A 12,691-nucleotide genomic window follows, 5' to 3' on the forward strand; every position below is an offset into this window, starting at 1 on the left:
ATACTACAAATACTAATTGCACTGTTACATACAGGGTGCAGTAGGTTGAGGCTTGGGAGGCTCAGGTTGCATCTGAAAAAGAAAAGCTGTTCACAGGGAGGATAGTGCAGCACTGGAACAGATTGCCTATTCCATGCTCTGGAAGAGGCTGTGGGATCTCCACCTTTAGAAGTGTACAGAGTTCAGGTAGACAAAGGTATGGGTGACCAAGCGGTGGGGACAGTCCAACTCTGAGTGAGAAGTTTGGCTAGATGACCTCCTGAGGTCCCTTCCAGCCAGCATTTCTATAATTCTGTGTCTTGTAGGTCCCATGCCATACCTGCCACCATGCCAGTGCAGTTGTTCTGTGCGCACAAGGGGCACTGAAAGGTGCGTGGACACGACGTCTACACAGTCCTGCGGTAGGTCTGACAAAAAGCCAGTAGCAAACATGAGCCTGCATGAAAAAGCTTCAGCAAATGCATGGACTCTTCAACTCATGGGCCTCCAAAATTATCAGAAACTGTAGAAAGCAGTCAAACGTACATCTGAAAACGTATGGCTGGACTCTGTGGGCTCACAAAACACTATCCTAATGCTCCACACTCATTGCCTATTTAAGAAACAAGACCCTTAAATGAGACAGTTCAAAATGGTAGACAGACAATAGTGATTAACTGCGAACTAGACAGGAATGTAAAGGAAAGAAAATATTTTTTCTTTATGTTGCCTGCCTATACCACATATCCCATTGCCATGACGTCCTCAAACCTTAGTACTTTAGCTGAACTTTTAAGACAAGTAATTCAACTATATGTGGTCTTCCCACTTACCGTGCAGTAACAGAAAAAGGGAATGGCAAAGCTGGAAACAATCAAATAATGTAATTAGTCGTGCCAGCCATCTTCAGATCTGTTGTTAAGATTAACATTTCCATTAAGGCAAAGCTTTCATTTCAAAGCCATTAATTTTAAAAGCTGTGCTATGAATCACAAAACACCATTCAGAATTGTCAACAACATAAAGCCACTAAAAAAATAGAGCAGGATGTTGGAAAAACAGAAATAAAAAGACAATGTTTATATTAAAGAAATCAACTACATGCATTAGCCCCAACAATATTTCCTACCCTCTGTGCTGGGGCGGGGGGGGGGGGCAGGGGGCGGCACCCCCTACACCCTCTCATATTTTATCTGTGTCAGCACTCCTTCCTGACCCTTTCTCTGGGTCAGCAGTCCTCGGCCCAGCTTGATGCACAACCAACACCATACCATGCCCTGCCTCTCCTGCATGTACCCTCATGGCCCCCCCCAGGCCTGCGTGGATCCCCGCAGTCATTCGCATCACCCCGAATCCTGCTTTCCCTCAAAGAGGCACACAGCTCCCCAGGTAACAGGGATGTGCTCTGCTGGCTGGCTTCTCCTGTGGGGACCAGACAACGCCGGCAAGTGCAGGTGCTGGAGCCCCTGGCTGGCCAGAGACCTTAATTTCTTTCTCGCCTCTCCCCAGATGTCTGCACCTTGCATTTCTTACTCCTCAGGTTCAAACTGGAGCTGCCGAGGTGTCCGTGCTAGGGCTGGGCCAGCTCCACCCGGGAAAGGGCAAGCGGACGTCACTTGGGCTCTTAGAGGCATCACACACTGAAATAGTTCAAATATAAGGAGAGCGGAGAGGATTTTTTTCAGACCTTATTTTATTTTAAACCCCTTTTATTTTATACATATTAGATCAGCATTTTACAAATGTCAGTGTCTGAGTTCAGACACCTCTGTTATAGTTACGTGGCTTCAGATGTATTTGTATCTCTAGACTTATTGAAGTTAGCACTAATTTGTGTAGTGCTACGCACAGCTGAAAGTTGGGTGCTCTTATTTAAGTGTTAGCATCAGGAGCCAAATTTCAGCTCCTCAGTACTAAAATACTTGGTTAAGCAATTTTATTAATAGCATTTTTGATTCTCTTCAAATTTTTGCTCTTCAAGTTTTATAGAGCTCAGCAAATTTACCATTTACTATTGCAATGACTATGGAATTCTGCATAAAACTTTTTTTTCTCTATTTTCACTTGTAGCAGGAAGCAATAACACTCTAGCAAACACCTCGTATGTTGCTAAGCCGCAAATATCTTAGATATGTAGCTTAGAATAAATTCCAAATCAAATGTACACCCTGAGGGCTGAAACTAAAGTCAATAGTACTGGTAAGCTAACTCATAAAATATTTTACCAGTAATAATTTCTAAGTAATTGAAAGCAAGACTATAACTATTTATGTTTCTGTCACTTACAACAGTTCTAAATTTGGCTTCAGGCATCAGCTTCAAGCGATTACAAAGAAAAAGCACATTAAGATGAGTTATGATAATGAGAAAACCTAACAGGCATGTATTTTCTTGTTTACATTTCCAGTTAAGGCCAAATAATGACAGCTTGGTAGCACTGGAGGAGTGCACACAATTGGTATAAATATCTCAACGTCTGAGAAGTCCCTTGTGATAATGCTAACAAAATGAATTACAATCTTCCACAGTGTCCTTCCAAATTCTGTCACCCACAGACTGCCTCAAAAGCTTTCTCCATACCCTTCTTGGTCAACTCCCTGATTAAATGAGAAGACTAATATACAGAATAGTAGGGGTGGCTGGTGTCAGACAGATTTCAGATTTAGCTCTCGTACAGAAGACAGGAGATACGCAACCGGTGTGCACAGTCATCTGTTTCTGAATCTTCTTTTTCAAGCTCTGTTGTCTTCTCTCAGTGCCTCAAAAAATGATAAGAGCTGATAAAAGGCAGGGCGCTTTTCTGGTAGCTAAATGAAGCAAAGATGATGGGTATGGTTATTTAATTTTGAAATCATTCAGGAACTGTAATTTTCATTAGTTTTTCTTGATTTTAGCACGCAGAAATTAGTAGAGACAGTGACGATTATGAGGTAAAGAAAATTAAAGTTACTTTTTATATCTATCCTATGTTGTGATAGTTTAATCTTCTTTCTTTGTATTAACATGTCCTCAAATATAAATTATTTTTCTCATTTTTCTGACAATTATATTAAAAAAACCCCACCAAAACATCACTGTCATTTCATGATATCACCAATAACATGCCAGACAGTTCTTTGTTGCTGATGAGAAACAAGTCATGGTCCACAGACAGCTGACTAAAATTGAGGTGAAGAGGAACACTAAATCAGGGTAATTCTTGCCACAGAAGATGCAGATCTCTCAAAATAAAATAAGTATGATCGGCTTTTGACTTACAACTCCTAGAAGACTCACAGACGGGGTAACACATCCTTCTTATACTAAAGGGTGCTTTAGCTTTCTAAGGTACTTTAGCTATCTAAGAAGTTGGAAGTCTCATCTACATTTGCTGTATATATACAGATCTCTGTATAGGAAAGCAGATATCTTTTATTCTGTGGTGGCTAAGACAGAAAGGACAAATGACTATGGAGAGGTACCAGTAATGTTCCTGTAATCATGGGAGAAATGTAAACAATTAAGTTAGCTCAGCACCCAAATTTTAAACCATTAAAATGAGGTGAGAAGAATCTCATCCTGTATATTATGTTGATGTTGAAGGGTGTTTTACTGTTATTTGCTTAAATATATGGTTCTGAAAAAAGGGACTCAATTTTTGCTTACACCCTATATTTCCTGTACTAACAATATCCTGAACTAGACTGCTATATAGAATGTACTACATACAAGCAATGGCTTTTATAAGGGATATTTTCCATGATGAACATTAGTTCAGCTGTCAACAGGGACTCCTACTGACTCCTGTTATTTTGTTTTCTCCAGTTCGTACGTGCAGATATACATACCTCATGCCAGCAGTTGTACATTATCTGGTAGATGATGTCTGAAACCAGTTGCGGTCTATAAAGTCTGTATCCTTGAGAAACTTTCTCAATCACTTGCATGTTATCATAAAGCTCATAGGGCTGCTTTCCCAAAGTGAACACCTCCCACATTAAGATACCTGCAAAATATTCATGGCAATGCAAGACAAAAAATGAAAGTCAAGAAATGCAAGATAACCCCTTTTTCCCAGAATAAGACACACATGCAACATAAAAATTACCAGACTCTTTACAGAGAATATACACAGAAAAGTATGGAGATGACTGACAAGTGGGATCCTGTACCCAAATGTCAAACAAGTTCTACTGCAGAAGATAAAGTTAGATGATAAAGTTAATTATAAAATATATTTAATACGAACAATGATGGAGAAAACCCAGGACATAGCTCTCCATGGACTGATTTTTTTTTTACAAAATACATACAAACATCCCCTTGTATATGTATGTGTGTGTACACAGAGAGAGGGAAGGAAAAACAAAATGACAGCTATAGGTATCTATGTTTTTAACGAATAATAAGAAAATTTTTACTGATTTAAGTGGGTGGGACATATACTCTATTGGTAACAGAAAGATTTTTGAATACTTTATAGTGTCAGCTACACATACCTATAAAAACTGGATTATACTGAAGTAATAGAAACACTGGATAATATAATAATCATTAATTCATAATGAAAGCTTTGCAGGAAACAATTTTTTTTGTAACTGAACATATGTGATAATCATGCCAACTGTAAAGTAAAAAAAAAAAAAAAAAACCCTTGTGAAATATTTATTTCACAATCATATATATACAAATATTATACAAAAAGTAATGACTTTTTTTTTTTTTTAAAGAAATTTATTGAATCTTTGACTTCACTCCAGCTTGAAGACTGGAGCATTGTAGTGTCACAGTGGGATCAGAATAAAATGGTACCTGAATCCCAGCTTTCCCTGATGAGAACATTAAAAAACCCCAAGATTATTTGTTCTCTGACATCTGCTTTTGGGATATGAATACATCAGATGAGTTCTTTAGTCCTTTAAAGACTCATTAGTTAAAAACAACCAAACAAGAACTGACAGATCCTTCTCTCCCCTTGCTTCCGCTGCATCAATGGATAGTGTTAAGAAGAGAAAAGGAATAATAAAGTTTCTCATTGAAGTTAATGCCAATATTGAAGTTAATGACAATAAAGCCTGAAGCCAGGATTTCATCGATACGAACAAAAAGAAAACGTATCAGCAGAAAATCCAACTTCTGATTTAATCGTATACATTATGAATAACTTGTAAAACGCATGAATGAGCTCTTTCTCTGCCAGAGTCATTAATACTGGGAGGGTAGGTGAAGTTAAAGATAAGAAGCAGCCCAGCATTTGGGAACACTTTCATCTGCTTTATTCACCATTGTTCAATGTTAAGAACAGTGGGTTGCCAATCTTTCATCAACTTGATAGCTGCCAAAATTTTCCTACTGGAGGAGCAAACCCATGTAAGAGGAATTTAGGCCTGTTCACAAAAGGCTCCCTTTCCTTTGACACCTTTTACAGACTTTTAGAAACACTGAACAGACTCCAGGGATTTGTAAATAACAGCTTGAAAACCACTGAAGTAGAAGTTCAAATATTTGAAATTCCTAGGTAGAAAGTGATCTGCAAACGTATCTTATTTTTCTGAGATACAGAGTCCCAGCTCACACAGACTCTCTTCCACAGCTGGCTTATGCAGAGAGACCACTCTGACCTCTGCAACAAACAGAAAACATCTTTTGACTTGGACAGCACTGATTTATGTTCTAGATATGGCAGAGATACTGTTTGCTCTCCACTGCCAACAGTTTACCATATTAAACACATATATAGGAAATGGGGAGCGGGTAGAGTTTCTATGTGCCTAAAAGTAAAATGGTAGGGCTAAAAAAAATGCAAAGAGGATAAGGTTTGGATGCATAAAAATATTAAACAAGAACATAAGCTGTAACTGCTTTTTACATTCTTTCAGTGTGTAAATGTCTAGCACTTCTGCTTAGTAAGCTGAGAAAATCCAAATGTAATGGCATATATATGCATACATATTTATCTGTCAAATTCCATACATACCAAAGGCCCACACATCTGACTTGCTGCTAAATTTGGTGTAATGAAAAACTTCCGGTGCTGACCACTTCACTGGAAACTTGGTTCCTAGTGAACTTATATACAGGTCATCCAGAACATATCTAGGAGGAAAGAACAAAATTTGGTTGTGACTGAGTTATAGTGAAATACTATTTACTGCTTCTTCCTTGTACATCACGGGGTTCCTAAAAAAAGCCTGGGCAGGACCCCAAATTTCTGAAGGATACCTGATAGAGGCATTAGCTAGAATCTGTAGAACAGATCATTGCTATCAACTTATCAGAGAATAATGCAGAATCTTAGAAATGCCTGTTGTCAGGCCATCTAGCCCATCCTCTTGGTGAAATAGGATTACTCCCAACATCAGATCAGGTGAGCCATGGCTCTGTGTAGCCAAGTCTTAAAAGCCTCCAAAGATTGCAATCTTGTAGTCTCCCTGACTGGCATATTTCACTGTTCCATCACCCTCCTGGGGAAACAACTTCTCTTACTGTCCAGTTTGAACTTCCCAAGCTACAGTATGTGGCCAATGTCTGCAGTTATATCACCTGGCACTGATAAGACGTGTTTGGCTCCATCAGCTTTGCAACTGTAAGTAGCTACAGGCAGCTTTTAGATCCCCTCTTGGCCTCCTCTTCGCCAGGCTAAGCAGCTTGCTCCCTCAGCCTCTTCTCAGAGGACATGTTCTCTAGGCTGCTCATCCTCTCTAACTTCTCTCCAAGATGTTTGGCCCTCAAATTAGGTGAAAATCTTGTACATTAAGTAAACTCTGAGATTTCTTTAACAAACATGACTAGTGAAATCTCTCAGCTGCAATTGGCCTTTAAGCTTTAACTTTTTGAGACAGTAGAATGACTTTATGCTAATCTCATAATGGCTTTTGGTCATTAATGGAAAGCAGACACAAAGAGATGTATCACAACCTGTGGCTTAACTTTCCTAACAACCAGTTGCTAGCTGATCACTGCCGGTAAACTACTGACATCATAGATTCACAAGGCTCCCAGTTCTTTTACTTACCTAGTCATCCCAAAGTCAGATACTTTCACAGTAAGGTTGCTGTCAACCAAACAGTTCCTAGCAGCCTTTAGTAGAGAAATGAGAAGACATGAGTGAAAAAAATACAAAGAGGAGCAAATAACATCATGTCTTGGTAATTTGCTAATAATAATTTCTGTCCTCTAGCATTTCAATGAATAATGACATTCTTTGACTGAAGCAATTAAGTTTGGAACTGTAAGGGAACAGTAAGTAGCTCTCTTATTTCACTATTTGACTAATGACTGAAAAGCATTCTTTACCATTATCCCAGCTTTACAAATAAGGACATTGAGGGATGAGGAAACAGAGGTGAGAAACCCACATTCACCTAGAAAAACAGCAACAGAGCAAGAAACTAAACCTTGTCTTTCAAATGGCGTCCTACTCAGGGTCCCTTTCAGTAGTCTCAGAATTTACCAAGACATCAAAAAAGTGAAAAACATTGATTGGATTATTTGCAATGCACTATAGAGTGAAGCAATGAAAAGTGATTTAAACAGCTTGATTTATGAAAAGTTCAATATAAACCCAGTTCTGCAAATGACTACTTGAGAATATTTATCTAAGGCTGTATTCTCTGTCTGCATGCTTATTAATTTCTGTGATACAGTTTGCATCTACAGTTTTCAACTTGAAATCAAGCACAAGCTTTATCTCTGTTTTCTCATGGTGCACAGCTAGTTTTTGGGAAGCTGACTTTATATTTTCAACTAGAATTCTGCTACTTAGGTTGTCTGATATTCCCGATTTCTGAATCAGGGTGCGAAAATTGGTGAGGTATGGATTTAACAACTTTATTTAAACATAAAGACAATTCTTTGAAAGCATCAACAAGACATTTAAAATGCTACCTGAGGAGACTGCATCCCTATTGGAAAATTAAGCAAATCTGTAACATAAATTGTCACAAATCTTCCATTATATTTGTCTAGAATTAGAATGTAAAATACTGTTCCCAACTCTGAAGCACAATGCACCAGAAATTTGACTAGGTTCAATTTTAATAGGCCAATAAAATAACAGCTTATTTCCCCCAAGCCAGCATTCTTGAAAGCTAAGTTTTTCATAAACTTTTGGTCCAAGTCCTTGAAAGGCCTGATCCTTTCATTGAAAGCAACTTGAAATACTTGCTTGAAAACTGGCAGATGAATGTATTTAAAAGAGATAGGTAGCTGCAGACTTTCAAGTTCTGCTCCTGCTTGCAATTCACCAGAGTAAATTCCAGTTTATCCTAGTAGTGCCCACACTTGTTTTATAAGAGAAATAGTTCCCAATTAGATAAATCCCTAACTCATCAAAATACAAGCTAAGCCAGCCAAATCTTTAATGTTGTACCGCTTTCTTCTGGAGAACTACAGCATCATTGGACATAACTCTTTGCTTCAGCGGACTAATTTTCCGATTGGATGTCTGTGCTGCCAAGTGGTGCATAAATCCTTGATGCTAGAGCCCATAAATGCAGGCAGCACGGTATGCGGTGCTGTAGACCTGTCAACTCAGCTCTGAAGCAGAACATATTCACTTGTGGGCAGCGCTGTTTACATGTGGCTTTAGTGATGCTCATCCAGAGCTGCCTTGTATTGAGCCAGCTGGGTGTCTCTGTTCAGTGGACCACCATGCTTTCTGGGGTGCATGCCATCAGAGCCAGTGCAGCTCTGGGTGAACCTGAGGGGTAGGACTGCCTAGCTTTAGGTCATCCCCCTACCTTCACTGTTCCACTTCTCCCGTGGGATAGCTTACCAAATCTCTATGTATGAACTGACAGCTCTCCAGAAATGCCATAGCATCACAAACATCATAACATATTTCCAGAAGCTGAAGGGATTGTAGTTCCTTCCCATGACTCCTTAAGTAGCTAAGCAAACAGCCATTAGGCATGTATTCCGTCACTATATAGATGGGATATGATTTTGAGCATACACCGTACAGTCTAACAAGTTTGGGATGATTAATTTTCCTGAAATAAATAAAAATAAAAAAAATAAAATAATCAAAGAATAAATGGAGATTCTTGTGCATTTCTGTAAGTCTTGCTCTTCAAATATTAATACAACATACTGAAAGAAATTATTGAGACTGGATACAGTTCCATCTCAGACTTCAAATATTCCTTTTCAAGAAGAATTGAGTGTCCTTCTGCTGATTACTTTGAAACTCAGTATTGATGACAATCAAAAGACTCAGTATTGATGAAATGACAACTTTATAGTCAAAACTTGAAATAGGATTTAGCAGTGCAACAGTGCAACCTTATTGGTGGGAGAAAATAGATCTGAGTAGGTGGGGTGGACCTTAGACCTTAAGGTTTTCTACTAAAACCATGTTACAAAATTTTCACATTGAGAATCCTGATCATATCTGATCATTAACTATGTAGTTAATATAGTGCATTTCTTCAGGATATGAGATACATGAAATATTCATGAATTTGTATGCTTCAATTATCATCTGATGAAATTTCACTGGAAATTCTAACATCCTTAACTCTTTGGAGTCAGAGAGTAAAACTTCAAGTCTCATGTTCATATTTCTGGCATTTCTCAGTTATTGATCTGTCTCTCATTCCCACCTGCAGGATGGCAGGAACAGCTTTCTAACAGTTTCTGTATAAATGCTAATGCAACAGAGTTTTAAGTGACATATGTGGAACCTCTGAAGTTGTGGAAGAGATGTTAATTGAAAACTTTGTAGATGACTGTATTGATCTTTGTGAAGTTCTTTTGGTAATACTTCAAATATCCTATATGGCTACCTATTTAGCTTGTGCCCAATGTACTCAACACTACTTAATGCTATTTTTAAGAGGAAATTCTCTTTCCTGTGTGTGTTATACATTACTGATTAATGTTTGGAGACATCATTATTTCCAAATAATTAAGTAATGCCATAGCTTACATCATGGTCTGAGCTTCTTCTATGAATTCATCTTCTGACATTGCTCCCTCTTTAATCATCTTTATGGCCACATCATATTGTCCCTTCCACTTTCCCAGGTGGACCATTCCAAACTGACCGCTCCCTAGATCTCTCAACAGGACAATTTCTTCTCGTTTCAGCTCCCAGATTCCTAGTGAGACAAAAGAAAATCCTTTAGCAAAAAAAAATTAACAAATGCAAGTGTCATATCCCCCACATGCAATGCTGCTGTTTTCTCTCGAAGGTCGCAGAGCCATGCAACATACCTGTCTCTCCACTTGGTGTTTGAGTTATGGAAGGAGACTACACTTCCTACAAGTGTTGTTTGCTGCTGCTTAGGTTTAAGCCTTATCAATAGATTTGAGAAAGATTTATGCATCAAATGATGATATATTTTCATGTAGGAGACTGGAGAACAAGTATTACTGTGCCAGGTAATGTGGCAAAGAGAAAGAATGGCCATGACTCTGATGTGCTGGGGAAGGAAGCATACAAGGTGTTGCACAGTTGATATAAGACCTGACATAAAATGCCGTAAAAAGGGCACAACATAACAATTGATATAAAATGCCTTTGCGTTCATGTTGCCCTGGATGTAGGCTAGATGCACTTGTAGGAAGGGTACTCTATTTCATAGAACCATAAAGTCTCAATGCTACACTGGACAAGAGGAAACTACAGAAGGAGCTATGGACTGAAAACCCATCCTTCCCAAATTCTCATGGACAAGCAGAAATAGCCACCAAAGATTCTGTAACCTCCTGCAAGCCTGAAAGCAGTAACAGTCATGACTTTCTGGTTATTCTTTTCTTAGTGGCCAAGACTGACACCAGTTTCAAAGAGGAAACTTATCTTCATACCATTTCCTAATGAAGCTGTGGATGGGACTTTATTTACTTGTGTTGACACTGCATGCCGGAGCCTTGTCACCATACCTACAAAGAAAACCTGCTAAAGGTCACAATACATACATAAGTCTTCTGAAATCAAAGAAAATACAGGGAAACTAATACCTCCATCTCCCTTATGTATTACAACCATCCATGTAACCACAGATATTCAATATTCAGCAGTTGCTACATCACTTCACAAGATCAAAAATTTTCTGTGCTTACAGGCTAGTCCAGCAGAGGTATTGCAAGGAGAGGTAGTACAATACCAAAAAGCACTGTACAGCAAAGGAAAGCAACAATATTGATTGCAAAGATGTTAGATCAAGTTCCACCCAAACTCTCCCAAAAGATGTTTCAATATTTAGAGTATTCAGTATTGGAAGAGATTCACAATAATGCTGAGAAGTCCAGATGCCTAAACCAAAGCCAATGGAGCAGAAAGAGCATATAGGATTACCGGCTGAGTTGTGTTGATGGTAGTGTATAAGCGTGGGAATGGAATCAAAATAGTAATTTTCAACCAGGTAATACTTGTTCTCAGGGGTTTTGTGCACATGGTAATGTTTGACTGTTCCTTTTTTACTTCTGAAAAACATCAGAAAGTGCCGTACATGTCAAAGCCTTGCAAAGTGTCTTCCAGCCCATGCGTTAATAGATTACTTAGTTGCTGAATGAACTGCAACACTCCAGCTGGCCAAATAACAAAATATGTAGTAGATGTGACCAGGAAGACTGTTACATTTGCCTCAGCCCGCTTTTCCCCTTAACACCTGCTGGCTGTGTAGTACAGGCCTGCAGCACGTTGGAGACTTCTGCATACTCTAATGTAGGCTGATGGTGAGTACTTGTCTCCCAACAGCTACATCTAGAGCAAAAGACTTTCATATACTGCTCTTGCAATAGTTCTACATCTAATTTTGAACACTTTCCCTTCCCTTTCCCCTTCCCCTTCCCCTTCTCCTTCTCCTTCTCCTTCTCCTTCTCCTTCTCCTTCTCCTTCTCCTTCTCCTTCTCCTTCTCCTTCTCCTTCTCCTTCCCTCTCCCCTTCCCCTTCCTCTTCCCCTCCTCCTCCTCCTGCTCCTCCTCCTCCTCATCCTCCTCCTCCTCATGCTCATCCTCCTCATCCTTCTCTTTCCCCTTCCCCTTCCCCTTCCCCTTCCCCTTCCCCTTCCCCTTCCCCTTCCCCTTTCCCTTCCTATTCCTATACCTATTCCCATTGCCTTCCTTCCCTCTCACTCTTGAGACCCCGCTATTCCCCTAGATTGTGTGCCTGTTACATGCCTATGTTTAGATGAGACAATTCTGGACCTCTGTTCCCCTGTTCGGGGAGCCACTGTCATGTATGAATTCAAATAACTAACAGGACCTGAATGTGCCTGAGGTTCACCTTTAACACAATGTAGAGATTTTGTTGCTGACCAGTCACACCAAGCAGCATACCTATAGCACCATCATAGAAATGGTACACATTATTTGGATACTCACTCAGGAACCTTGCTGAATACAGACACAGTATACATTCCTGCTTGGCTAGATTTCCGAACCATAAAAGTACCTTCTTTCCCCTAATTAAAAAAAAAAAAAAAAAAAAAGAAAAAAAAAAGTTACAAGGAACAAGGACGTTGGGATTCATTTCAGTGAACTTTAGGCTTTTACACTGTAATGTCCACCAAGGAGAGAAGGAGACGTGACTCATCTGACCTCCTTTAAGGACTACGTTAGGACAAGATTAATTCTGCCTTAGAAATACTTATGTCTTTCCACTAAAAAGAGAGTCTAGGTAACTGGTTGGGGTATCCCACTGAAAATGTTTAAAATTAGGTGAGTTGTACCCCAGCCCAGCCATGAAGAAAGTAGCCTGCATTTTGGTGCACAGATACAGGTTTAT

At 39.2% G+C, this 12,691-nt stretch overlaps 1 protein-coding gene and 1 long non-coding RNA gene across 2 annotated transcripts in view; one reads left to right on the plus strand and one right to left on the minus strand.

Moving 5' to 3' along the window:
• The window catches only part of LOC142605230 (uncharacterized), a 168,101-nt gene that overhangs the window by 120,430 nt on the left and 34,980 nt on the right, over window positions 1-12,691 (plus strand). The window lies entirely within an intron of this gene.
• BMX (BMX non-receptor tyrosine kinase) overlaps window positions 2,136-12,691 on the minus strand; it is a 28,089-nt gene continuing 17,533 nt past the window's right edge. Inside the window, exons 11-19 of the mRNA XM_075742935.1 lie at window positions 12,289-12,368; window positions 11,261-11,388; window positions 10,771-10,845; window positions 9,890-10,061; window positions 8,735-8,951; window positions 6,974-7,038; window positions 5,936-6,054; window positions 3,807-3,964; window positions 2,136-2,786 (exon numbers count right to left, since the gene is read on the minus strand). Of these exons, the coding sequence (XP_075599050.1) occupies window positions 2,712-2,786; window positions 3,807-3,964; window positions 5,936-6,054; window positions 6,974-7,038; window positions 8,735-8,951; window positions 9,890-10,061; window positions 10,771-10,845; window positions 11,261-11,388; window positions 12,289-12,368 (1,089 nt within the window). The 3' untranslated portion in view covers window positions 2,136-2,711. The remainder of the gene's footprint in view (window positions 2,787-3,806; window positions 3,965-5,935; window positions 6,055-6,973; window positions 7,039-8,734; window positions 8,952-9,889; window positions 10,062-10,770; window positions 10,846-11,260; window positions 11,389-12,288; window positions 12,369-12,691) is intronic.

This window comes from Balearica regulorum, chromosome 1 (assembly GCF_011004875.1).
Source record: "Balearica regulorum gibbericeps isolate bBalReg1 chromosome 1, bBalReg1.pri, whole genome shotgun sequence".
Lineage (NCBI taxonomy): Eukaryota > Metazoa > Chordata > Aves > Gruiformes > Gruidae > Balearica > Balearica regulorum.